Genomic DNA, 25,000 nt, shown 5'->3' on the forward strand with positions numbered 1-25,000 from the left:
TCCCGGTGATACCCCTACCTGAGAAGGTCTGCAAGACTCGTCAACGCCCGCCGTATGAGTCACCTTCCCGGGAACCAATAAAAACTCGACCTACCGGAGAAGTGCTCTGACCGTACTGGAGAGCTCGCAACACCACGATAAAAGGAGAAGGACTCGCCACTGCTAGTTACGGGCTGCTCTGTGAGCAAGAGCCCGTGCTGACACAAGGTCAGCTAAATCAAAAACAACAACAACCACTGGAATTCAGTCCCTCAGCAGTTATCGCTTGATAATGTCCTGTCGATCAGGAGGAAACGTCGCGTTAGAGAGAGAGAGAGAGAGAGAGAGAGAGAGAGAGAGAGAGAGAGAGAATTGTATAAGCAATAATAAATCAAATGACTCAACCGAATTTTACCATGCCCTTTGGTGCGTTGCTCGCCAGTCTAAGCAACAACGAGAAAGCCGTCATCAGAAAGATAGAGAAGACTCTTTATAAGATTAATAGTGCTGAAGCAGCAGTCATTTTTAACAAAACATGTCTACGAGAGGGTCTCCTTCCGAAATAATAATAATAATAATGTTCACCTTCTGATGTGTAAATCCTCCCCAAATTCTTTTCTGTCCCTCTCAGGTGTTTAATCCATTTACGCTCTTTACTAATTCTGAATATTTTCAGTCACAAGAAAGAGGGACAGGTCAAATTCAGAGAGAGAGAGAGAGAGAGAGAGAGAGAGAGAGAGAGAGAGAGGACATCTTAACTTTCAGTATTATGATTTTGTTGTGTTTTTTGCTACTTATATTGTCATTTACTGATTTTGTTGGCATTTGTCATTTACTGCTTTTTTTGTCATTTGTCGTCTACTACTCCTGTTGGCATTTGTCATTTACTACCTTTGGTGTCATTTGTCATCTACTTCTCTTGTCATTTGTCATTTACTACTCCTGCTATTATTTGTCATTTACTAATTCTTTGTAATCTTTTTTGATTACTTTTGTTGTTTATTTTACTACTTTTGGTGTCATTTGTCATTTGATGCCTTTACTTTCAATTATCATTTTGTGGTCACTTGGTTCCACTAGTTTTGTTGTCATTTACCATCTACAACTTTTAGTGTCCTATGTCATTTACTAAATTTATTGCAATAGTTTTGTTTTAATTTGTCATCTACCACTTGTAGTGTCATTTGTCATTTACTAAATTTATTGCATTAGTTTTGTTTGAATTTGTCATCTACCACTTTTATTGCCATTTGTCACTTATTAAATTTATTGCCATTTGTTTTCATTTGACATCTACCACTTTTATTGTCATTTACTAAATTTATTGCACTAGTTTTGTTTTAATTTGTCATCTACCACTTTTAGTGTCATGTGTTACTTACTAAATTTATTGTCATTTGCTTTAATTGGTCATCTACCACTTTTATTGTCATTTGTCATTTATCAAATTTATTGCAATTTTTTACCACTTTTAAGGTCATTTGCTAAAATTTATTGCACTAGTTTTGTTTTAATTTGTCATCTACCACTTTGTGTCATTTGTCATTTACTAAATTTATTGCCATTTGTTTTTACTCCTTTCGTCGTCATGTGTGGTCAAGATCGCTTTGATATATCGAAGGATAGTAATAACACAAAAGTATTTATTATTATATTACCTTTCAAAAGTATTTATGAACTTAATTACCTTTCAAGTTGAAGGTAAACCAATTAGCAGAATCGTAATACGCTCTATATCATCATTTTCCCCTCATGAATACCCAATTACCTCGGCGCGAGAGAAGGTCAGCTTTGACCAACCCTCCCCCCCTCATTTTTTGACCTGATCTTATTAAACCTTAAACAATGGAATTATCGTAATTATCATTCCAGTCGAACGCGGATAATTGGAGGTAATTGGATTATCTCTGAGATCCCCTTGTGAAATTCAAATAATGAATATCACTATAGATATGATTAGATGGCAGAGGTTTCTTCAGAGGAGAGAGAGAGAGAGAGAGAGAGAGAGAGAGAGAGAGAGAGAGAGAGAGAGAGAGAGAGAGCGTATACTACGTAATGTAATCTTTATGCCATATATGCTGCTTGCATATCTCTACGTATAAATATATACTATATGCAATAAAGCGTTGCTTGCAACAGCACGGTCGGGAAGTATTTTTATATTTATTATATTTATTTAGTTTATTATTATTTTATTATTTCCATTTGCTTATTATTTATTTATGAAAAGTTCAATTGTTTTTAAGTAATTATATGGTTCTGAATTTGGTAGCTTCCAATATGATCATATAATCTTATATATTAGATTGTTTATTTAATTTTTATTAATTTGTAATTGATTTTCAAGATTGTTTGAAATTAGACTTTATTATTTATTCTTTTTATAATATAAAATAAATATTATTTTTTATCGTAGTTAAGATGAAAAAGTTTTTCTTTGTAATCATAGTTTATTAAGCAATATTTATAGTTTTATTGCTGTATTCTTTCTATAATAATCGCAAAGAGATAGATTTATCTGATAGTATTTTCAATTATCTATCAATATTTTTATTTTATTTTTTAATATATTATTTTGTATGATTAGTATAACGTGCATATATTTGATTAATTATCAATTAAGTTATATATATTAGTTACATATTTTTTTTATTTTTCTTATTCATTACATATATAATAATAGTATATATAATTATCTATATTAAATTATATATAATATTATATATAAATATATTATTCATATTGATATATTATATATGTATATATTATATATAATTACTATTATATATTATTATATATATATATATATATATATATATATTTACAGGTCATTTTGCAAGGTAACCTCTTGCAACGAGAGAATTGCTAACTTGACTGACTCTCTCTCTCTCTCTCTCTCTCTCTCTCTCTCTCTCTCGTGTATGTTATTCATCCTTCTTCTGTTTTTTGTTGTCTTTTCATTCCCGTTCTTTTCTATCCCTCTACTGCCAAAATTTAGAATGTTCTCCCCTCTTCTGTGTTTCCAGAATTGTAATAACACCTGTTTTTTTAATGAGGTAGGTCTATCGCTTGTAAGAACCTCAGTTGTTAAGTGAGGTAGATCTATCGTTTGTAATAATCTTTTGTTGTTAATTGCATCAGTTATATCCATTATTTTCCATTATTTTTCATGCTTAGTCTAGGTGAGGGCATCCTACAGCATAAATATATATAAAAACCATAATTCCTAAAAATCGGGATCTTCCACATCCTACGAAGCATGTAGGATTGCGTAGGATGTTATATACTTATAACTCAGGGATTTCAGCTGAGGTTTTGAGGAACACGAATATATTGTTTTTTTGTTTTGATGTCTTCTAAATACGTTTACTCTTTATTTGTTTGAATTTGTTTTAATATCTTTTAAATGTTTTTACAGTTTATTTTTTTCATTTATTACTTAGAAATGAAATGCTAGAATGGATGTTAACTTCAGAAGTTTTGCAAATTGATGTTGATTTCATATAAATATTGGAGAGATATTTATTAACAGTATTCTAAACGTTTTATTAGATAAGTGTTTGCCTAATATAAAACATGTGTTGTAGGTTTTTTTTTATTTCATATTAAAAACTTGCAACACGTATTATTTCACATAAATCTGTTTATTCCTGATTAAACTCGCGTAGTATGTCAGTAGATATTTATTCGCAACTTACAATGTTTGCTAAATTATTTTTTGAATTATTATCATATTAATCTCATGTATATATATACATACATACACACACACACACACACACACACACACATATATATATATTATCTTATATATATATATATATATTATATATATGTAATAGTGTGTGTACTTGCGTGGATTCTTTAATTAACGCACGTACTCATTGAAAGCCAAGAGGCGCGAAATTAATTCGCTGTAAAAATAATTGGCACTAGACCTAACCCACAGAGAAGTCTTAAAAGCCCTTGTCTTTCACTTCTCTGTCAATTCCTTTCCGCCTTTCCTGTCGCTCTCGCATCTTCATTTATTCATATTTTGTAATTTACACTTTTAGTCGAATTAAAAAACACCGGAAGAAAACGCCTAGTTTCTTATTTATTTGATTGTTTTTCAAATTATTTGGAGCGGCTTTAGAAAAAAAAAAAAAACACTAACTGGCAACTCGTAAGGGTGAGCCAGCGAGGTGGCGAGGTTATGTGGTTTCTGTTATTGGTGTTTTTTATGACCAAAATTATAGACCTATATGACATCTAACTATCTTATTTATTTCAGTTATTTGATGGGAAAGTCTTCTTCAGCGTCTTTCGTCCATCTTGAGTGTTGTTTTTAATAAGGGGCTAGAGATAATTAAAAGAAATAGGCAAAATTTGTTTATAATTCATAGTATTGACTAGTTTTTGGTGTAACGGTGACGTACGCAGTGGAAACTTGTTTTGCAAGTCAGTGGTCTTTAAGGTTCATTTTAGATAGATTTTTTTTATCATTTTTAAACAAAATAACTGACAAAAACAACAGTAATGATCATATAAAGCCTATGATTTTCTATATAGTCGTAAACCTATATCAATTTTTGCTTTCTAAAGAGATTACTGACTGACCGGATAGTACTATTCTGGCGTTGCTTTCAGCGATATTTGTCATCTGAACCGCCATATATATAATATATATATATATATATATAGATATATATATATATATATATATATAGATCTATAAAGCAGGGTTCTATGAGAGCATTGTACATGCTGTATCACACACTCTATCTCTCCCTAGACCAACTGCGCTTTCCCTGTTTGGTACCACTCTAAGGCAGGACAGAACTCTTTTTTTTATTTCCAACACCGGCATTTTTCTCTGACATATATATTCAACAAGGGACTGTGAAATGCGATCCTTGGGTATCTTATAGAAACCGCGGAACAAGTTTTTGGTAATGGGTGCTCCTCTGCTGAAAGTCATCAATACTCAGTATGCCCTTGGAAGGAAGGAAGTGAGAACATGTCTCACTTCAAGGAGAGGTCTCCGGTGTCACTTCGCTGTAATAAATTTGTTGAGGTGTACTCTCTCTCTCTCTCTCTCTCTCTCTCTCTCTCTCTCTCTCTCTCTCTCTATATATATATATATATATATATATATATGTATATATATATTATATATATATATATATATATATATATGTATATATATATATATATATAGTATATATATATATATATATATAGCTATATATATATAGATCTTTGTTACCTCTCCCTCTATAGGTCTCTGAAATATATATATATATATATATATATATATATATATATATATATATATATATATATATATCGACTGAGAGAGAGAGAGAGAGAGAGAGAGAGAGAGAGAGAGAGAGAGAGAGAGAGGGAGAGTACCTACTCGTGCATATATTATGCAGTTAGGTAACCGCAAACATCAGAGATTGTTTACTTAAAGCAAAAAAATAAATATAAGTAAAACTCCTTACTCATATATATATCATTATAATCCCTAAATCTCGGTAGTACTCTATCCCAGCGTAGGTCGAAAAGCAGAACCCGCCCTAGAGCGGATTACATAAAGCGTAAACCCGTCCTAATGTTTCACATATCAGTCTACGATGTATACTCCGTGATTATAGGTAGTGGACTCGCTACCCACGCTCTAAGCTAAGCTAGCCGAGATTATATAGCCTAAAGCTATCCTAGAGCTATTGAACCCTACCTATCTGGTATGTGCTGATTCCTACATAGTTTTCTTTACTTTTTTTTTTTTTTTTTTTTATTTTAAGATGACGAGGAATTAGAGTATAGGAATCAAGCGCAGTGTAGGTAGGAAGGATGTAAGTTTATCTGGGCAGACTTGGTGTTTTTTTTGTAAGCCTAGACCTATCTTTAAGCTGTTTAACCGTACCTATCTGGTATGCTAATTCCTACATAGTTTTTTTATGAGATGATTAGGAATTAGAGCCGATTTAAGCGTAGGAATCAAGGGAAGGGTGCTCTAGAAGAATGAAGATAGATCTGGGTAGCTTGGTTATAGACCTCCCTTAGAGCTGACCAACCGTACCATCTGGTAAGTGCCCATTCCTACACAATCTTTCGGAGATGATGAGGAATTAGAGCTGATTTAAGCGTGGGAATCAAGAGCGGGGTCTTCTAGAAGGCTGTAGAGTTATCTAGGCGAATGGGCTTGTATTTTTTTTCAACCGTTCCTATCTGACACATTAAAAATCCGTTGACAAAAGCGGTCAGGGCGACATTAATCGTCCCATAATGTGACAGTGTCACATAGGGCTTTCGAATCTATAGGTTTCGAACCCTTGTTTCGACACATCGTCCCATGGAGAGAGAGAGAGAGAGAGAGAGAGACGAACGAATACAAGTTGCCCCCAGTGAGTGTCACATATAAATCCCTTTAACAAAAGCGGATCGGGGAACATTTAAACGCTCCATAACGTCCCATAATGTGTCCCATAACGTCACATAGGGCAATGCCATAGATCTCGTCAATCCTGACCCGTGCCGTTGCGCCGTCAAATGATCCTTGATTTGCAACAAGATGAGTTATGATATGGTAAGACTGATCGCCCGGGAAAACGGAGTGCAGTCGGTTAATGGCGGTTGAGATTGCCGACTCTCCAATTGATTCTCGGTGGAAACTCGACCTTGTGGCGTTGTGATCTATTTGGTGATATGGCTTCGTCCCAGCCTGGAATTACGAGGCTTCATTTAAAAGAATGCTTTTTTTATCCTTTATTTTGCATCTGATTAAAACTGTCTTTTTTTATATATTGGAATGATTACTTAGCAAGTGATGAATCGTAAATGAGCGTTTGTTTTCACTTAATATTTACATAAATATCCAATTATCTGACGACGGCTATGTTAGTACAACATAAAAATTGTTGCCGCCATATTTGTCCACCAATTTTTTTTGCTATATGTGTCGTTTCATCATTAGCAAACCACTGCTTCCTATTGAGTAGAATGAAAAAAAATGGGGAGGTGTGTGTGTGTGTGATGAATTTTCGGGTGGACCCACCAAAGGGGACCTATTTTTTTTATGGTTCCCTCAACGAGTGTTCATAAGCGTCCTTTGCCGAGATTTGATAGATATGTAAATGTTTGATGACAGGGCGCGTTCTCTGCGCTCTAGAGTGGTTCGTTTTTATTTAAATATATATATATTTTTCTTCGGCGTTTTTTGTGTTTTTTGGGAGAATTTCCGATGAGAGATGCATTACAGTGGTGGTTAAGTTCTGTTTGGACATATGGAGAGAGAGAGAGAGAGAGAGAGAGAGAGAGAGAGAGAGAGAGAGAGAGGTTACAGTTTCGTACCTTTTGAAAGATAGGGTTAACCATAATTTTATTTTTTAGAGACCCATAGAGAGAGAAAGGTAACTCCTATTCTTGAGAGAGAGAGAGAGAGAGAGAGAGAGAGAGAGAGAGAGAGAGAGAATTTAATTGTACTTCCTACAAGATGGTGATGACAGAACGTTTTTCCAGAGGTCTATAGAGGGAGAGATAACGGCTATTCTTGAGAGAGAGAGAGAGAGAGAGAGAGAGAGAGAGAGAGAGAGAGAGAGAGAGAGAGAGCTGTATAGGAATTTACTTACCTTTATAGCATACCTGTACGACTCCTAATTCGGGGTCTCTCTACAGGTGTAACTCCTCATTACGATGATTACCAGTTGGTGTGTGTATTATCTCCCTTTTTAATGTCTAATTTTCCCCTTTTATCATTTGTTATTGCTTACGTCTCGTCATGTTCGATACAAAAAAAAAGTATATTTTAGGGTTTCTGTTACGTAAGAGATAGGTAGTGGAATTTTGATTGTTCTGGTTGTCTGAATTCTTTCAGACATCTATACGTCTGGTCTTTTAGAATATGTAGGGGCTATTATTATTATTATTATTATTATTATTTTATTCTTATTATTATTATTTTATTATTATTATTATTATTATTATGTATTATTATTAATTATTATTATTTTATTTATTATTTTATTTTTTATTCCCTTTGGAATTGTTGTGGTAATAATTATTATAATTTTTGGGGGGTCTATCACAGTTCTCCAATTCGACTGGGTGGTATTTATAGTGTGGGGTTCCGGGTTGCATCCTGCCTCCTTAGGAGTCCATCACTTTTCTTACTATTTGCGCCGTTTCTAGGATCACGCTCTTCTGCATGAGTCCTGGAGCTACTTCAGCCTCTAGTTTTTCCAGATTCCTTTTCAGAGATCTTGGGATCGTGCCTAGTGTTCCTATGATTATGGGTACAATTTCCACTGGCATATCCCATATGCCCTTCTTATTTCTATTTTTCAGTTCTTGAATACTTATTCCATTTTTTCCCGCCTTTCTTCCTCTTCAACTCTTGGTGGTCCCATGGTATTGCGACATCAATGAGTTCTGATAACATAGTCCCAGAGGATCTTTGCCTGATCGTTTTCTATCACTCCTTCAGGTTGGTGTTCGTACCACTTATTACTGCAAGATTGCTCATGTTTCTTGTACAGGTTCCAGTGGAGGGCTTTTGCCACTGAATCATGCCTCTTTTTGTACTGGTTCTATGCAAGTGCCGGTCATTCGCTTGCTATGTGTTTTATGGTTTCATTTTTCGTATTGCACTTCCTACATATGGGAGAGATGTTATTTCCATCTATCGTTCTTTGGACATATCTGGTTCTTAGGGCCTGATCTTGTGCCGCTGTTATCATTCCTTCAGTTTCCTTCTTGAGCTCTCCCCTCTGTAGTCATTGCCATGTGTCATCGCTGGCTAGTTCTTAGTTTTTCTCCTGTATTTGTCCGTGCATTGGTTTGTTGTGCCAGTCCTCTGTTCTGTTTGTCATTGTCCTGTCTCTGTCTGTAATATTTCTTGAGTCTTCGTTCTGCTTTTATCAGTACTTCTTCCCATGCACTCTTGAGCCACTCGTCTTCACTGGTTTTCAGATATTGCCCCAGTACTTTATTCTCGATGTTGACACAGTCCTCTATACTTAGTAGTCCTCTCCCTCCTTCCTTTCGTGTTGTGTATAGTCTGTCCGTATTTGCTCTTGGGTGTAGTGCTTTGTGTATTGTCATATATTTCCTAGTTTTCTGGTCTATGCTGCGGAGTTCAGCCTTCGTCCATTCCACTATTCCTGCGCTGTATCTGATTACTGGCACTACCCATGTGTTTATGGCTTTTATCATATTTCCGGCGTTGAGTTTTGACTTGAGTCTCTGTATATATTCTTTCCTGAGTGTGTCCTTCATCTCTTGGTGTTTTTTTTATCCCCTCCTTCCATTATTCCCAGGTATTTGTATCCCGTCTCATCTATGCGTTTGATGTTGCTCCCATATGGTAGCTTTATTCCTCCAGTCCTTGTTACTTTGCCCTTTTGTATGTTGACTAAGGCACATTTTTCTATTCCAAACTCCATCCTGATGTCCCCAGATACAATCCATACAGTCTGGATTAAGGTATCTATTTTCTTGATGTTCTAACCATACAGCTTGATGTCGTCCATGAACATCAGATGGTTAATTCTGTTGCCTCTTTTCTTGAGTTGGTACCAGCATCCATCTTCTGCAGTACTTTTATCATGGGAATCATGGCTACTACGAAGAGTAGTGGTGACAGTGAGTCGTCCTGGAAGATCCCTCTCCTGATATTAACCTCTGCTAGTCTTATTCCAGAGCTTGTAAGTATTGTATTCTAGTTGTGCATTGTATTTTTGAGGAAGCTGATGGTATTTTCCTCTGCCCCATATATTTTCAGACATTTTATTAGCCATGTGTGTGGTATCATGTCGAAGGCTTTCTTATAGCCAATCCATTATTATTATTATTATTATTATTATTATTATTATTATTATTATTATTATTATTATTATTATTATTATTATCATCATCCTCGTTGCAGTTGAGAAGCTGTTAAAACCAAAAATGTCAACTGGACAGAAAATTAAAAGGAACTTAAAATCAGCTGGGAAAAAGTTAACTTATGATTTCCAATAATAAACACGGTGGTTTCTTTATAGTGTGCTACTTAAGGATATATTCTATTAGCTGTAGTGACTTCTAATAATTTAACTCTATGTTAATGTGGTAGAAAGATATGGGGACTTCACTTGTAGTACTCGTTTGAACCATATCTCAAGGGAAACTAGACCAAAACACTCCAAATGGGCATAAGTTTTAGGGTTTTTAGCGCTCTCTCTCTCCCTCTCTCTGCCTATTTCCTCGACTCAGTGTGTCTCTTCCTTTCTCGCTTTCTCTCTTGTCTCTTACTCTCCTCCTTATCTCTCTCTCTTTCTTTCTCTCTCTCTCTCTCTCTGCTTTACATTCTCAACATTCTCTCTCTCTCTCTCTCTCTCTCTCTCTCTCTCTCTCTCTGTGTTCTCGAGTAAGTCTCTCTCTTCCTTTCTCACTTTCTGTCTGTGTCTTAATCTCCCCCTTATCTCACTCTCTCTTTTTCCTTCACATACCCTCTCTCTCTCTCTTTCTCTCTCTGATGGACTAACGAGCCTTTGAGACATCCTAATCCTTTTAACTCCTTGTAACTCTCTCTCTCTCTCCCGTTCGTGCGCCTTCCCCAGCTGCCAAAATTGGATATGCGAATGCATGAGTCGAACGTCCGAGTCGCGGATAATTGAATATTGTTCGTTCTGCTTGAGTAGAACAAATTTAGCATAATCTCGGGTTGTTAAGCACGAGTACTTTCGGCACGTGGTTTGTAACTCAAATATTATTATTCTTTATTTTAGTTATTTATTTATTTATTATTATGTTTTTTTGGTCTATCACAGTCATCTAATTCGACTGGGTGGTTTTTACAGTGTGGTGTTCCGGGTTGCATCCTTCCTCCTTAGGAGTCCATCACTTTTCTCACTGTGTGCGCTGTTTCTAGTAGCACACACATTCTTCTGCGTGAGTCCTGTAGTTACTTTGGCATCTAGTTTTTCCAGGTTTCTTTTCGTGCTTAGTGTTCCTATGATTATGGGCACAATTTCCATTGGCATATCCTATATCCTTCTCATTTCTATTTTCAGGTATTATTATTATTATTATTATTATTATTATTATTATTATTATTATTATTATTATTATTATTATTATTATTATTATTATTATTATTCAAAACTTGAACTGTCCTAATTATAAAAATCAGAGCTACACGGGCCACTGACTTGAAATTCAAACTTCCAAAGAATATGACGTTCATCTTTGGGACTTGTAACCTTCCTGCAATTTGAGGAAGTTGTTTTGCCTTCTTCGGCCCTGGGCTACATAAAGACACTCGGTTGTTTATCCCGCATCCCATTGCTTAGAGAGAGAGAGAGAGAGAGAGAGAGAGAGAGAGAGAGAGAGAGAGAGAGAGAGAGCAAATTAGAATATTCATTTGCACTCAAGGTATGACCAGCATTCGAATTGTTCTCAAGGCGTCGAGGACTTGTAGTAAATTCAAAAAATTCCGGTTGGTGACGTTTATGCAAATTTCTTAGGCAGCGTAACTTCCAAAGTGGTATTTTTGAACGGTATACACAATTTTGCTATAGAAGTCGAGTTACGCAATAGATCATTTTCTGCCTCTTTGGTCACAAGGACCACTTTTGGAATTGGGGAATATCTGTGTGTGTGTGTTTTTTTTGTCTTAATTTTCTAAAGGAAAATTATGATAATCGAGAAAACGTTTTTATGAAACTGAAATCTTGACAAAAGAGAGAGAGAGAGAGAGAGAGAGAGAGAGAGAGAGAGAGAGAGAGAGAGAGAGAAAGTCTGACTAATCGACTTCAATTGAAAATAGTTGTACTACGAGCATTGAAAAAAGTTTCATCAAAGCCAAATCTGAGAGAGAGAGGGAAATCCGACTAAGTCTACTTACATTAAAAATGATTGTATTACAAGCGTTAAAAAAAATTTCATCAAACACAAGTCAGAGAGAGAGAGAGAGAGAGAGAGAGAGAGAGAGAGAGAGATGGGTATCATGTCGCAGCTGTGAAAGGCGGTCACTCTCAGGAGGACCCACCCATATTTGGGGAGGGGGAAGAAGCATCTTAGGCCCACCGGCATCGGTCCAAAAGCTCTCCCAACTTGAGCGGCGTCGTTGATTGATGGTATAATTGGATAATGATTCGACTAAATAAGAATTCTAAATTTTTATTTCTCTTTCTACTGTCTCCTCAGAGAGGAATTCAATTTGTAAATCATATTGGCAAACAAATTGAAGCCTGGCACGGGAGTTGAGCCTGTTTGTATTTTATTTATTTACTTCTTTATTTATTTATATATTTTTTGTACCGGTGTAAGACTATGTTTTGAAATCGTGAACGGGGTATCAAACGTTTTTTAAATATATCTTTTGTACAGGTATCAAACGTGTTTTCAGCATTGATTTTTTGTACAAGTATAAAACGTGTTTTAAATCCGCGAACAAGACGACGGTAATTGAGGCTTATATATGTATATATACATGTATATATAGTATATATATATATATATATATATATATATATATATAAAAAATATATATATATATACATATATATATACATATATATATAGTATATATATATTTATAGATATATATAATATATATATCTGATAGAAACATTGATGATAATCAATAGAAGACTTTTATTTTTACAAATGTTCATGGAGATGACCTGGCCAAGTCAATCTTCATATATTTATATATATATATATATATATATATATATATATATATATATATATATATAATATTATATATATATACACTACATTTATTTTATTAGTGAGAACTATTTCTATTTATTTTAGTGCAATTAGGAGATGAATAAGAGGTTCTTAGCATTATATATACATAAACACAGATAAACACTTGGTAATATTTATCTATACTTCCTGTGGACATCATCCAAGCGCCATCATTATTTACTTAGAAAAAGGGTAGTAAATGCCAAGTAACGTAATTAATTTGTGTTTCTCTTGTCCATATCTCTTCCGCCTGTTTACCAACCAACTTTCTTTCTCTCCGCTCTGTCGCTTTCCCCCTTGACTTTGATCTTTAATTCGAATGTTGACACTGCAGCCGCAAGCAACCAAGCAAGCAAGCAAGAAAGCAAGCAAGCACCCTCGTGCATTAGTAGTGGATGGCCAGGGAGAAGCACGCGGGTTTAGGAACGTTTTTTTTTTTTTCATGTGATTTTCAGCAGTGTGCTTGGTGCTTGCGATGTGTGTATTCTTGCTTGTGATTGTTTCTCGGTGATTTTGAGGTTTAGGAAACGGGGCTGATTGTGCTTGCACGGGCCCACGAACATACATACACACGTGTATATATACATACATTATATATATATATATATATATATATATATATATATATATATATATATATATATATTATACACACACATGTGTATATACTATATATATATATATATATATATATATATCTATATAATATTTCTATAACTCACACCAGCATCACGAACCCAGGTCTTTCAATTGAAAGACAGGACCGCTGCCAACCAAGCCACACAAGTCTTAAAAGAAGCTGGGAGCTAAGTACAACTGTACGTGCATGTATACATACAAAGATACATATAAACATAACACAAATCACAAACATCCAAAACAACACTCGTTATCAAACAAACATCTGAACTCACAGTCGCATCGTCCGACTAATCCCTAGCCCCCGCCAGCAACTCGCCCCCCCCCCCCCCCCCCCCCCCCCACCCCCCCCCCCCCCCACCCCCCCCCCCTTTTTTTCTATGTCCCCCCCCCCCCCTGGAATTTTAAAATTAAAGCAGAATGCATTCCACAGAGGAATTTCCAGATTCCTGTAGGAATTGACGTTCGGCTCTGTCGTCTGCCGAAGGATTGGCCAATATCTCTCCCTGATCAATGGAGTTTGTATTTATAGATTGGAATTTTATTTCCCCTTTGTCTTCGCGGATGACAGGATGGATTGGAATTGGAATTGGAATTAGAATCGGAATTTGGAATCGGAATTTGGAATTAGTGTTTGATCAGGAAGCAGTTTTCGAATGGGAAGGAGAATTTGAACAGGAATCAGAATTTTAATAGGCATTTGTCTTGTAATTTTAATCGGAATTTGTAATCAGTATTTAAATGTGAAGCAGGTTTTGAATAGGAAGTAGAATGTGAACCGGAATCAGAATCTGAATAGGAATTTGAATAGGAACTTGACTTGGAATAGGAATCTTAATTTGAAATGGAATCAGAACTTCAGTAAGAATCAGATTTTGAATAGGAATCAGCGCTTCAGTTGGAATTAAAATTTGAGTAGGAATTAACTTTTGAATAAGAATTAGAATCTAAATTGGAATCAGAATCTAAATTTGGAATTAGAATTTGAAAAGGAATCTACATTGGAATCAGAATTTGAAATGGAATCAGAATTTGAATAGGAATCTGAATTTGGAATCAGAATTGGGAATCAGAATTTGAATAGGAATTACGATTTGAATAGGATTCCAAATTCGAACTGGAATCAGAATTTGACTAGGAATTAGAATTAGAATTGGAATCTGAGTTTAGCTCTTAAAAATTATTTTTGATTTTCCGGTCTTAAATCTTGTGTCCCTCCTTTAGTGGGACAGATAAAAAGAATGTTTATATTTTGTAAAAATTTTAAATCGGTTCTTTTTCGTTTTTGAAATGGTTTGATTTTTCTCCTTTAAAATCTGTTGTTGATTTTCTTAATTCAGAAATTTAATTTTCTTGTTTTTCAGTCTGTTCAATTCTTTTTTTCCGATGTCTAACTGAATTAGCACTTTAATTTCAGTTTCGAAGCTGCTTTCTAATTATTTTTTGTCTTAATTCTAGTTTTTTCATATTAATTGGAATCTACTTTCCTTTACCGCTCCAAATTTGAAATTCCTTATATATCGCCTTTATCAAAGGCGTAACAGCACAATCTTACATTAGCCAATAAATTGAATATTTTCTACACGAAAGTATTGCCGTATAGGAGACTGATTCGCTGATTGTATTGGTGGCGCTGCAATTGCCCAGAAGCATGTTAGTATTCTGTGAGGTATGTCAGTATGTTCATAGAAGCATACAGGGCACGAAAGCATGCATTCCAAGGAGAGAGAGAGAGAGAGAGAGAGAGAGAGAGAGAGAGAGAGAGAGAGAGAGAGTTCTGACATTGATTTATTGGGGTCACGTGCAGTTTAGACTGCATACCGATTCCGTCAGAAGCGCATTCAGTATTCCGTCCGTATCAGCTGGGATACGATTGGGTCGTGGCTTTGATGTCAGAAAAAAAAGAAGAAGAAAAAAGACTATAGTAAAACAGAATGAAAAAATACCTAAAATACTTTTTTTCTTAACTGAAATATTAAGGTAAAAAAAAAAGAATTTTTTTTAAAAGAAAAAAAAAAGATTTAAAAAAAGTAAAAAAAAAAAAATTAAAAAGATATAAATGAATAAAGAAATACATAAAATACTTGTTTTCTAATCCGAAATGTTAAGGCAACTTCTTTGATATTTTAAATCTGGTAAAAGAAGAAAAAAACTTTAAAAAAGGTAAAAAAAAGAATCAAGAAAAGTAAAAGAAAGATTTAAAAATGTATAAATGAATAAAAAATACCTAAATACTTGTTTTCTAATCCGAAATATTAAGGAAATTTCTTTGATATTTTAAATCTGGTAAAAAAAATTAAAAAAGGTAATAAAAAAGATTAAAAAAAAAGATTAAAAAAGATTAAAACTGAATAAGATAATACCTAAAATAATTGCTTTCTAATCTGAAATATTAAAGCATTTTTTTTTTTTATATATTTTAAACCTGGTGTTTTTTTATGATGTAACGTCACATCTCTTTGATTTCATCAAATTTAGACTGTCAAGACAAACACTTGTGAGTGTGTGTGTGTGTTGTGTGTGTGTGTGTGTGTGTCTGTGTTAGGGCGGGGTGGGGTGGCGAGGTGGTGCTGGGGACACTTTCGGACATTCAGCACCTAAGGAAGTGAAATAAGAGGGAGTTGGAGAGGTTGGACAGCAAGATAAATATCTAGGAAATAAAAGTTTGCGCAAGGATTTAAAGACAGAGCTGGAAGAAAACCCACAGTTGCATTAAGAGATAATAGAGGGAGGCTGGCCAGCAAGGCTGACGAAGGGAAGCGGGAACAGGGGCAAAATGAAAGGGGGAAAAGTTAGTGCGACTGAGGAATACTCAGGCAGTAAATTGTACGTAAGTAGACCAGACTAGGTATAAGATTTATGTTTCAGTGCCAATACATAGTAAATAGTTGCAGCACGTAACCAAGACAAGCTATGTATACCTTTCAAATGCAATGCATAGGAAACTGTACGTAACTAGACTTGGCTAGGCCTAACATTTATGCTTGAGAGGCAATACATAGATAGTTACTGTATTAAGTAACTAAGACTAGGTATATATACCTTTCAAAGGCAATACATAGATACTAAACGATGCATAACTAGATATAAAAAGTGGCCTTTATATTTGAGATTAGAAAAAAGTACTTTAATCTTATTTCTTTTATACTTTTTTTTACCTTTAATTTTTTTTTCATCAAAAGTAATGACAGGGCTTTTGAAAGATTATATATATATTAATATATATATATATATATATATATATATATATATATATACAATATATATATATATATTTCTTTCTATCCCTGTCTATATATATATATATAATATATAATTCAATTTCAACCTGTCTTACGCACCCCCCCCAGGACGTCTTGGTTCCCACAGGAGCTGCAAGGCATCCTTATGGGTCCTTGAAGGATGACTGTGATGATCAGGCATTCAAGTCCAGGATCTGAATAGATTCAATAGAGTCTTGATGAGGTTAGGGACAAATAGGCTGTGTGTTCGGTGTATATATACACACTCTGGGTGTTGTGTCAATACCGCGCGGTATTCGGGTCTCTTTACTACTCCCCTTTTTTATTATTATTTATTAATATTATTATTATTATTATTATTATTATTATTATTATTATTATTATGGCTTAGTGCCGTCGGTGCACCTCACGCATTGCACTGTAAGCATCACAAAAAGGTTAATTGCTCGCCTCTTCGGCTCCTAGCTGCACCCTCTTTCATTCCTTTTACTGTACCTCCGTTCCAATTTCACTTTCGACGCTGAATGACCTCGTCATAAGTCCCAGCGCTTGGCCTTTGGCCTGAATTTAACATTCCTATATATTGACTGTAAAAAAAATAGAATTCTGAAGTCGCCTTTTTTTCATATATTTGGAAACTGATACGTCACAGCTCTGGTCTTTGTCCCAAATTCAATATTCCAATATATGAACTGTAAATATCTAGTCTAATATCTATATCCTATCTAATCTATATATATATATATATATATATATATATATCTATATATAATATATAATATATATATATTATATATATATATATATTATATTATATATATCTCTAATATATATATATAATATATATATATTATATACACACCACTCATATTATCTATCTATATATATAATATATATATCTATATATAATATATATATAAGATATATAATCTAGTGTGTGTGTGTATATATATATATATATATATATCTTATATATAATGTATATATGTATATATAAATATCTAGATACATATATATCTATATATATCATATCTATATCTAGTACCGTTTTTTTATAATTGGAAACTACACCAATTTTATATCCATTCTATTAACTGAGCAAAACAGTTCCCCAATATTATAAAAGAAGTGCTTTAGATATATATATATAATTATATATAGATATATATTATATATATATAATGTGTTTGTTATAGATATAATATATATATATATATATTATATATAGTATATATATAATATATTTATAGATCTAAGTCCTTTTTACATATTGGAAACTACACCATTTAATATTCCAATATATTAACTGAATGTATATATGATATATATATATATATACATATATATATATATTATACTCACTATATAATATATATATATATATTATATGATATATATATCTAAAGGTCACGTTTTTTTTATCATATTGGAAAACTACACACTTTAGTATTGAAATAATATTAGAACTGTTAAAAAAATAGATTCTAAAGTCACGTTTTTATACATTGTAAAACTACGTACACCTAGATAATATGAGGATTTTCTACACCGTCAAGGACAGCGAAACCTTCAAGTCCCAGCCTGACTCTTTTCTCAAGAACTTTCATTCCTGCTTTCCAATTCCTTGACAACCCCTTTGCCGTCCCGGAAAGTGATTAATCGTTCTGGACGCGACCAATATATTGGCGTTGGTCCCGTCTTTCCCTCTCAGCGACCCACCCATCCACCCACCCCCCAAAAAAGCCCTCTCCGCCCGCCCATCACCCAACCCCAAAGCAGATTTGGAGCCACCATCGGGATGCTGCAAATACCTACTTGGACAGGTTTTCTCTCCTCATTATTTTTTTGTTTTCTTGGCCGACTTGAAAACGCCGCAATTTGAGCCGAGGATTGGCTTTAAGGATGCTGAAGGGAATGCCGATTTCGGTTTGTGTTGTAAAGGAGAGAGAGAGAGAGAGAAAGAGAGAGAGAGAGAGAGGATAGAGAGAGAGAGAGAGAGAGAGGAGCGAGAAGAGTTTTGCAAAAATGATTTGCTAAGTGGGATTTTAAGGATGCTTGCTATGCCCGTGGTTTTGTTCGAATGAATGTATAAATTCGCTTGCATACACGCTCGCCTACACATATCCCCAACCCACTCCCAACCCCCTCTCTCTCATCTCATTTCTCTTCTAATGTAATGATAACAGTCCTCTCTCTCTCTCTCTCTCTCAAGTAGCTATAACCCACTCTCTCTTTCTACATAATGTAATGATGGCCAACCTTCTCTGTCTCTCTCTCGCAGCAATATCCCAACTCTCTCTCTCTCTCTCTCTCACAAAAGTAGCTATAAACCCCCCTCTCTCTCTCTACGCAATGATGGCCAACCTTCTCTCTCTCTCTCTCTCTTTCGCTCCTCTCGTAGCAATAACCCAATTATCTCTCTCTCTCTCTCTCTCTGTCACCCTTACTCAAGTAGCTATAACCCTCTCTCTCTCTCTACATAATGTAATGATGGCAAACCACCTCTGTCTCTCTCTCGCTCCTTTTCGTAGCAATAACCCAACGTTCTCTCTCTCTCTCTCTCTCTCTCTCTCTCTCTTCTGTAAGGAAGCCATAAAACGTTATACCATCTCTTTGGCCTTCGGGAAAAAATAAAGCAAAAAAAAAAAAAAAAAAAAAAAAAAAAAAAAAAAAAAAAAAAAAAAAAAAAACCTGTATTTGCAATATCGGAAACAGTTTCGCTGATCTGATGGAAATTTTTTTTCCATTTTTTCCCGAGCGAGTTCTTTCCCTTTTTTCCCCTCAGGCCACACAGTAGTACCCTCCAGTCCACCCCGTCCCACATTTATTCCTTTGGAGGTCAGCAATCCCTGTATTATTGCTCTCCCTAGTGAGGTCGGTCTCGGTTGCTACCGGCGCTGTTATGTAATTGCTCCTTGTCACTTTATTCTTATAGACTTATCTTTTTCATGGGGCCTAGGTCTCTCTCTCTCTCTCTTATAACTTCATGGGTTAGAGACATATCTCGAGTTGCCCTTGTACAAATTTCGTGTTTTTTAGCCTCTCTCTCTCTCTCTCTCTAAGTAAATCTCTTCTGTGTCGTCTCTATATGCAAATAATAATAATAATAATAATAATAATAATAATAATAATTTGAGGTTCTCTCTCTGTTTTGATAAATAAATTTTTGTTTCTTATCTCGTTACAAAGCAATAATAAAATAATAATAATAATAGTAATAATGATAATAATAAATTAATTGATTAACAGATAACAAATACTATGCCAGGTATATAAATCAGAGAGAACGTCTCCTCATTGTCATAATAGCGTCATTACTCGTTAACAATGACAGCCATAACAAAAGAATACCCTCTCCCCCTTCCCCATCCTCCTGTCGCTATTTCTCTTCCCCCTCCCCCTTCTCCTCTTTCCCTTCTCCTCTCCTCCCACTCCCCTCTGCTCAGTTCCCCTGCTCTTTTCGTTATTCTCCCCTCCCCTCTTCTCTTCCACATCCTCCTACCCCTGCTCTCCCTCCCATCCTCCTCCCCTCCCCCTCCACTCCCCTCCACATCCTCCTCCCTATCCTCTTCCCTTCCCATCCTTCCTCCCAATCCAGTTCCCCATCCCCACCCTCCTTTCTTCCCCCATTCTCCTCCCCAACTTATTCCCCACCCCATCGTCCGTACTATCATCTTCCCCACCCAATCGTCCGCGCCCTTCCATCCGCGCTGCAATCCTCCTACCCTTGTTTTTGTTTTCCCCTTCCCATCTTCCTCACCTCCCCATCCTCCTTCCCTCCCTCTCCTTCCCCCTCCTCCTCCCTCCCCATCTGGATACATTGACTCAATATTCTCCAGTTTGCAAGTTCAATTCTGCGTCGAAACCTTTGCAAAGGATCCGATAGATCCTGGAGGTGGTACCTCTTAGGACATCAGGATTGGAGGACGCTTCCTGCATATTACGCACTTGTTTCCTCTCCCCATTCCATACACTCAGGCGGCAAGAACACAAGGCCAACTGAGTTCGACAGCGATTATTATTAGATGCATGTTTGAAATGCGGAGGTGTGTGTATTATATATATATTATTATATACTATATATATATTTATATATATATTAATATATATATTGTTTATGAACCGTCTATGGTTCATCAGGTTCTTTAAGTTCTTAGAACGTCGGGACTGGAAAACTGGCAGAGATTGAGCCCAAGCAACGGAGGGAGAAACTAAAACACATAAAGGTACCTTAAACTAATTTATTACAGTTACATATTTTCAAACCTTTATACAAATGATTCAGTAACGTTAGTCAATTCCCTCAAATCAGCTCATCCATAGTGGATTACATAGGATTTATTTAAAAGCGCATAACAGGTCCATAAATCCAAAGGTGATCTACCAAAATTAAATATTACCTGTAGTCCATATTATATTACTTCAAAATTAATAACATTCAAATGATCCAGCACATTACTTCCAAAATAATTAAGATACTCAAAATTAGTTCAGCATCAAACAAAACAAGCATCAAAATTAACCATACAATACAGAGGTAACCACCAGCAATTAGATCATATACCCAAGCCTGTATTATTACAAAATAAGGTGGATGACGATAATCAACATCACAAGTGAACGGTAAACATTTACATTACTTGATGCGTGACTTCTGATCAATTCTGAGAATTAGGCAAAACAAGGCGATCATTATACAACCTCAAAGGTCACACTCCACCTAAGATATTACAGCTTACGATACAGCACAACAGACAATCCTATACACTAGGTTTCAACACAGCTCCACGCTTGCCAATGGAGGTTACCCTCCACCAGTGATCGAGTCACCAGCTGAACACAAAACACCAACGATGCCAATAACCTGACTCCACCTGACGTCCGTTCTCCATACGACTAAAACACGCTTATTGCTGGGCCAAAGACGTCACACTCGAAATGGCGTTCTTCCTCACGACGACAAAACAACACCAATGCTGCCCAATGACGTCACACTTGACATGCTGTCCCTCTCGCCGCGAAAACACGCCATGCTGCTGCCAATGTGTCCACTCGACCTTCATCGACGATAAAACAAGCCAATGTGCTGCCCGCGAGTGCACACTCGACATGTCGTCCTCTCGATGACGAAAACGACCAAGGTTGGCCTAAGCCTGCCGAACTCCAACTTGAAGTCATACTCCACACGACGGCTGTCACTACCAATACCAGGTGTCCGGTACCTGACTCTACCACCATACTGGTCCACAGGTAAGCATACCTGACTGCCTCTGACTGACTGACTGACTGACTAAAATCAGACATTGTCAGACACACGTCAACTCACTTGACCCCCCAAAAAAGAAGAACAGGTTAATGGTTTTTGCATAGGAATTTTACAGTCTGTATAGCCCCTCTTGTCCTACATAGCAACATAAATCCTCTTTGAACCGCTTTACAGTTACGCTGAGCAAGATGACATTGACTCGTAGAACTCAACTAATCTCGGGAACCCATCTTTCATCAGCTTCCAACCCCCCACGTGATTCTTGTTTGGCCAATTGTCAATCCAGGCCCTATCTGCCCAACGCAAGCGGTGAGCGACAGCATGGCCAAAGTTACGCCAGCGGCGTTTTTAGGGTGAACTAACATTTGTTTCAAGCATTTGGATGATTTCGTGGTTTCGTTACTGTGACTTGATATTTATGTTTCGTATTACTAATTGTTATTCTTGTTACTTTTCATGAGGAAGCGATGAAGTTACATTATTCTTAATGAAAATATGCCTGTTGTTTGATCGTTACAGTAAAGATAATATTAATAATATTATTGTCTTTTTAGCAACTGAATAAAAGTTGCATAAATATTACAATTACTATTCTGTTTGCAGTCATCGTTGTCCTTGGGATGGGTTTGTCATTTAGTGTTTTTCTTAATAACATACTTGCTAGATTTATATATGTATTTTTTATTTATATGATCTAATAAAATTATTATATATATATATATATTATAATATATATATATATATAGATATAATATATATATAGTATCGGATTCCAGGTGAAGATATATAAAAGCATACCGCAGGGTCACAAAACATCACATAGGCAAAAGTTTATTCACATGGTTACTTTCGCACATGTTTCTCTGTGCATCTTCAGTCTATAAATAATATGAAGACTTGTTAAAATTAAAAAATAAAAAATTTAAAATAAGGTTAAGAGACATTTTTTTTGTTTTACATGATAAAAATTAATATAATTTAAACGAATTAACAGTAAAAAGACCAGTTCTCACCAACCCCACTGAAAGGAGAAGTAGGAGAACGAATTAACACGATTTCACACCAATCTACGAGTATCTAGGGAGAAGCGAAACTTAAGAGTTGCAAAGAAGGACAAGCCGTTTGATTTATAAATGCTCCAGGGGTTGTTAGGTAATCATATGACTTTGTCCACCATACTGGAGGAATGCTTTTTATTTCCTTCGATTTTACATGTAGAAGCATGGTTTTTTTATATTGGAAAATTCGGTTTTACTCAGTTTCTGGCCCGTTCTAAAACTGTATCCATATGGCTACAATATCTCATCTGCAGTAACCTGCGGCAAGATCCAACATAAATACGGAACGTACCCGGGCACTTGATTTATAAATATCTTATATATCATGATGTCTTCAGTTTTCCTAGTAGTTACAGAATACGCCATCTTGAGTTGGGATTGATTGGAATCAATTGAATCTTAAGGCATTCAAATTCTTATTCACTGATTTGTTTAAGGCTTGGTTGAAAACTTGCTGTAAGAATAACGGGATTGTGCAAATATAATTTTTAGGGGGGGGGGGGGATTATAATAGGGCGTCGATTAGAGACGTGTTTGTGAAAACAGCCTGTTAATTAACTTTAAAAACAAATATATTTTGATATGAATTCTTGTGAGAAAAAGTGACTAAAAACAAATCTCATTATGAACAGAGACCAACTCGAAAATATCGAAGGGCCCTATAAAACTAAAGTATATATGTGAGTTTAGTTTAAATTCTTTAAAACAATGAACTATAGTAGTTGTTAGCAAGTCCTGTGTATGTTTTTTCAGATACACAGATGTAGAAAATCACCATGTCCCCTGCCTTACATTGATATCTAGAAAAGTAGACAATTTTGTTTTTCTTTTTCCCGGTGAACATCAAATATACAGGTTCACCATGGAAAATCGAAGTTAATAAAAGTCATTTCTCATTATTGTGGTACAAGCCAAGTGATTACCTAACAACCCTTAAGTCTTATAAATCAAACGGCTTGTTTCCTTCTTGAACACTCTAACGTTTCCGCTTCTCCTCTTTATCTAAGCAATAACTAAGTCATAGGTTGGTGTGAAATCTTTGGTCATTTCGTTCTTCTCCCTTCTCCTTCAGTAGGTTTGGTGAAACTGGGTCTGTTTTTACTTAATCCTTTTAAGTTTATTTAATTTTATAAGTAAAAATTTTTTGTTCTCACTTTATTTTTAAAATATTTTTTCTATATTTTAAACAATTCTTATGTTATTTTACGAGGCTGAAGATGGGCACAGAGAACATGTGTCGAAATCGTTCTGTGGGGGGGGGGGGGGAAATTAAAAAGAAAAAAAAAAAAAAAAACTTTTCCTATTTGATGTGTTGTGGTGGACCCTGCTGTATGCTTTTGTATATTATATATATATATATATATATATATATATATATAATATATATATATATATATCACACACACAAATGAAAGTGTAGGGGAAGCACACCAACAGTCCAAGGAACTCATATTTAATTAAGTTGCAACGTTTCGAAGCCACCACAGGCCTCATTCTTCAGCTAAAAAGGTAACCATATCTAAATTAAGGTACAATAAAATTAGCTACATATTAAAATACACAATTAAAAGTACAATAAAACATCACAGTTAAAAACCAAATAAGGACCAACCGTTTGAGTGTGAAGACAAGAGGAAGGACTACCAAAAACGTAAGCAGATTCCGAGAGGTAAAGAGGTGTAGACGTGGCATGGGTGTTCAGTGAGGGACCAGTTTTTTTAATAACAAAGATTTCATTATTGTTAAAACCTTTTGATTGGAGCTCTGCCTCAACAACCTGAAAGTCCTTGTAACTGGATCGAATACCTACATTTATCGGTATGATCCATTATGTTGGAAGTTCGGGATTCGAAAGCTTAGTGGCCAGTTCTATAGCTGATACTCTATGCTGTCGATTCGACCTTAAGTAACCTATGGGTCGATCCAATATATGGTTCCTCGATTACATCGAGGCCAAGTAAACTTGTAAATGACACATGAGGATCATCCATGGATCCAAACGGTCCTTGAAGTTGAAACAGGCCTACCGATATTAGTGGGTTTGTAGTATACATTTTATTTTCTGGAGGGAGATGACCAGACATTAAGCG

The 25,000-nt window shown here is 35.3% G+C and overlaps 2 protein-coding genes across 3 annotated transcripts in view; one reads left to right on the forward strand and one right to left on the reverse strand.

Annotated features, from left to right (window-relative positions):
• Positions 1-25,000, reverse strand: part of LOC135201709 (uncharacterized) — a 115,409-nt gene that overhangs the window by 77,942 nt on the left and 12,467 nt on the right. The window lies entirely within an intron of this gene.
• LOC135201169 (uncharacterized) lies at positions 19,914-20,495 on the forward strand. Its single transcript, XM_064230045.1, has one exon. The coding sequence runs from the start codon at positions 19,914-19,916 to the stop codon at positions 20,493-20,495; it is 582 nt and encodes a 193-aa protein (XP_064086115.1).

This window comes from Macrobrachium nipponense, chromosome 28 (assembly GCF_015104395.2).
Source record: "Macrobrachium nipponense isolate FS-2020 chromosome 28, ASM1510439v2, whole genome shotgun sequence".
Taxonomy (NCBI): Eukaryota; Metazoa; Arthropoda; class Malacostraca; order Decapoda; family Palaemonidae; genus Macrobrachium; species Macrobrachium nipponense.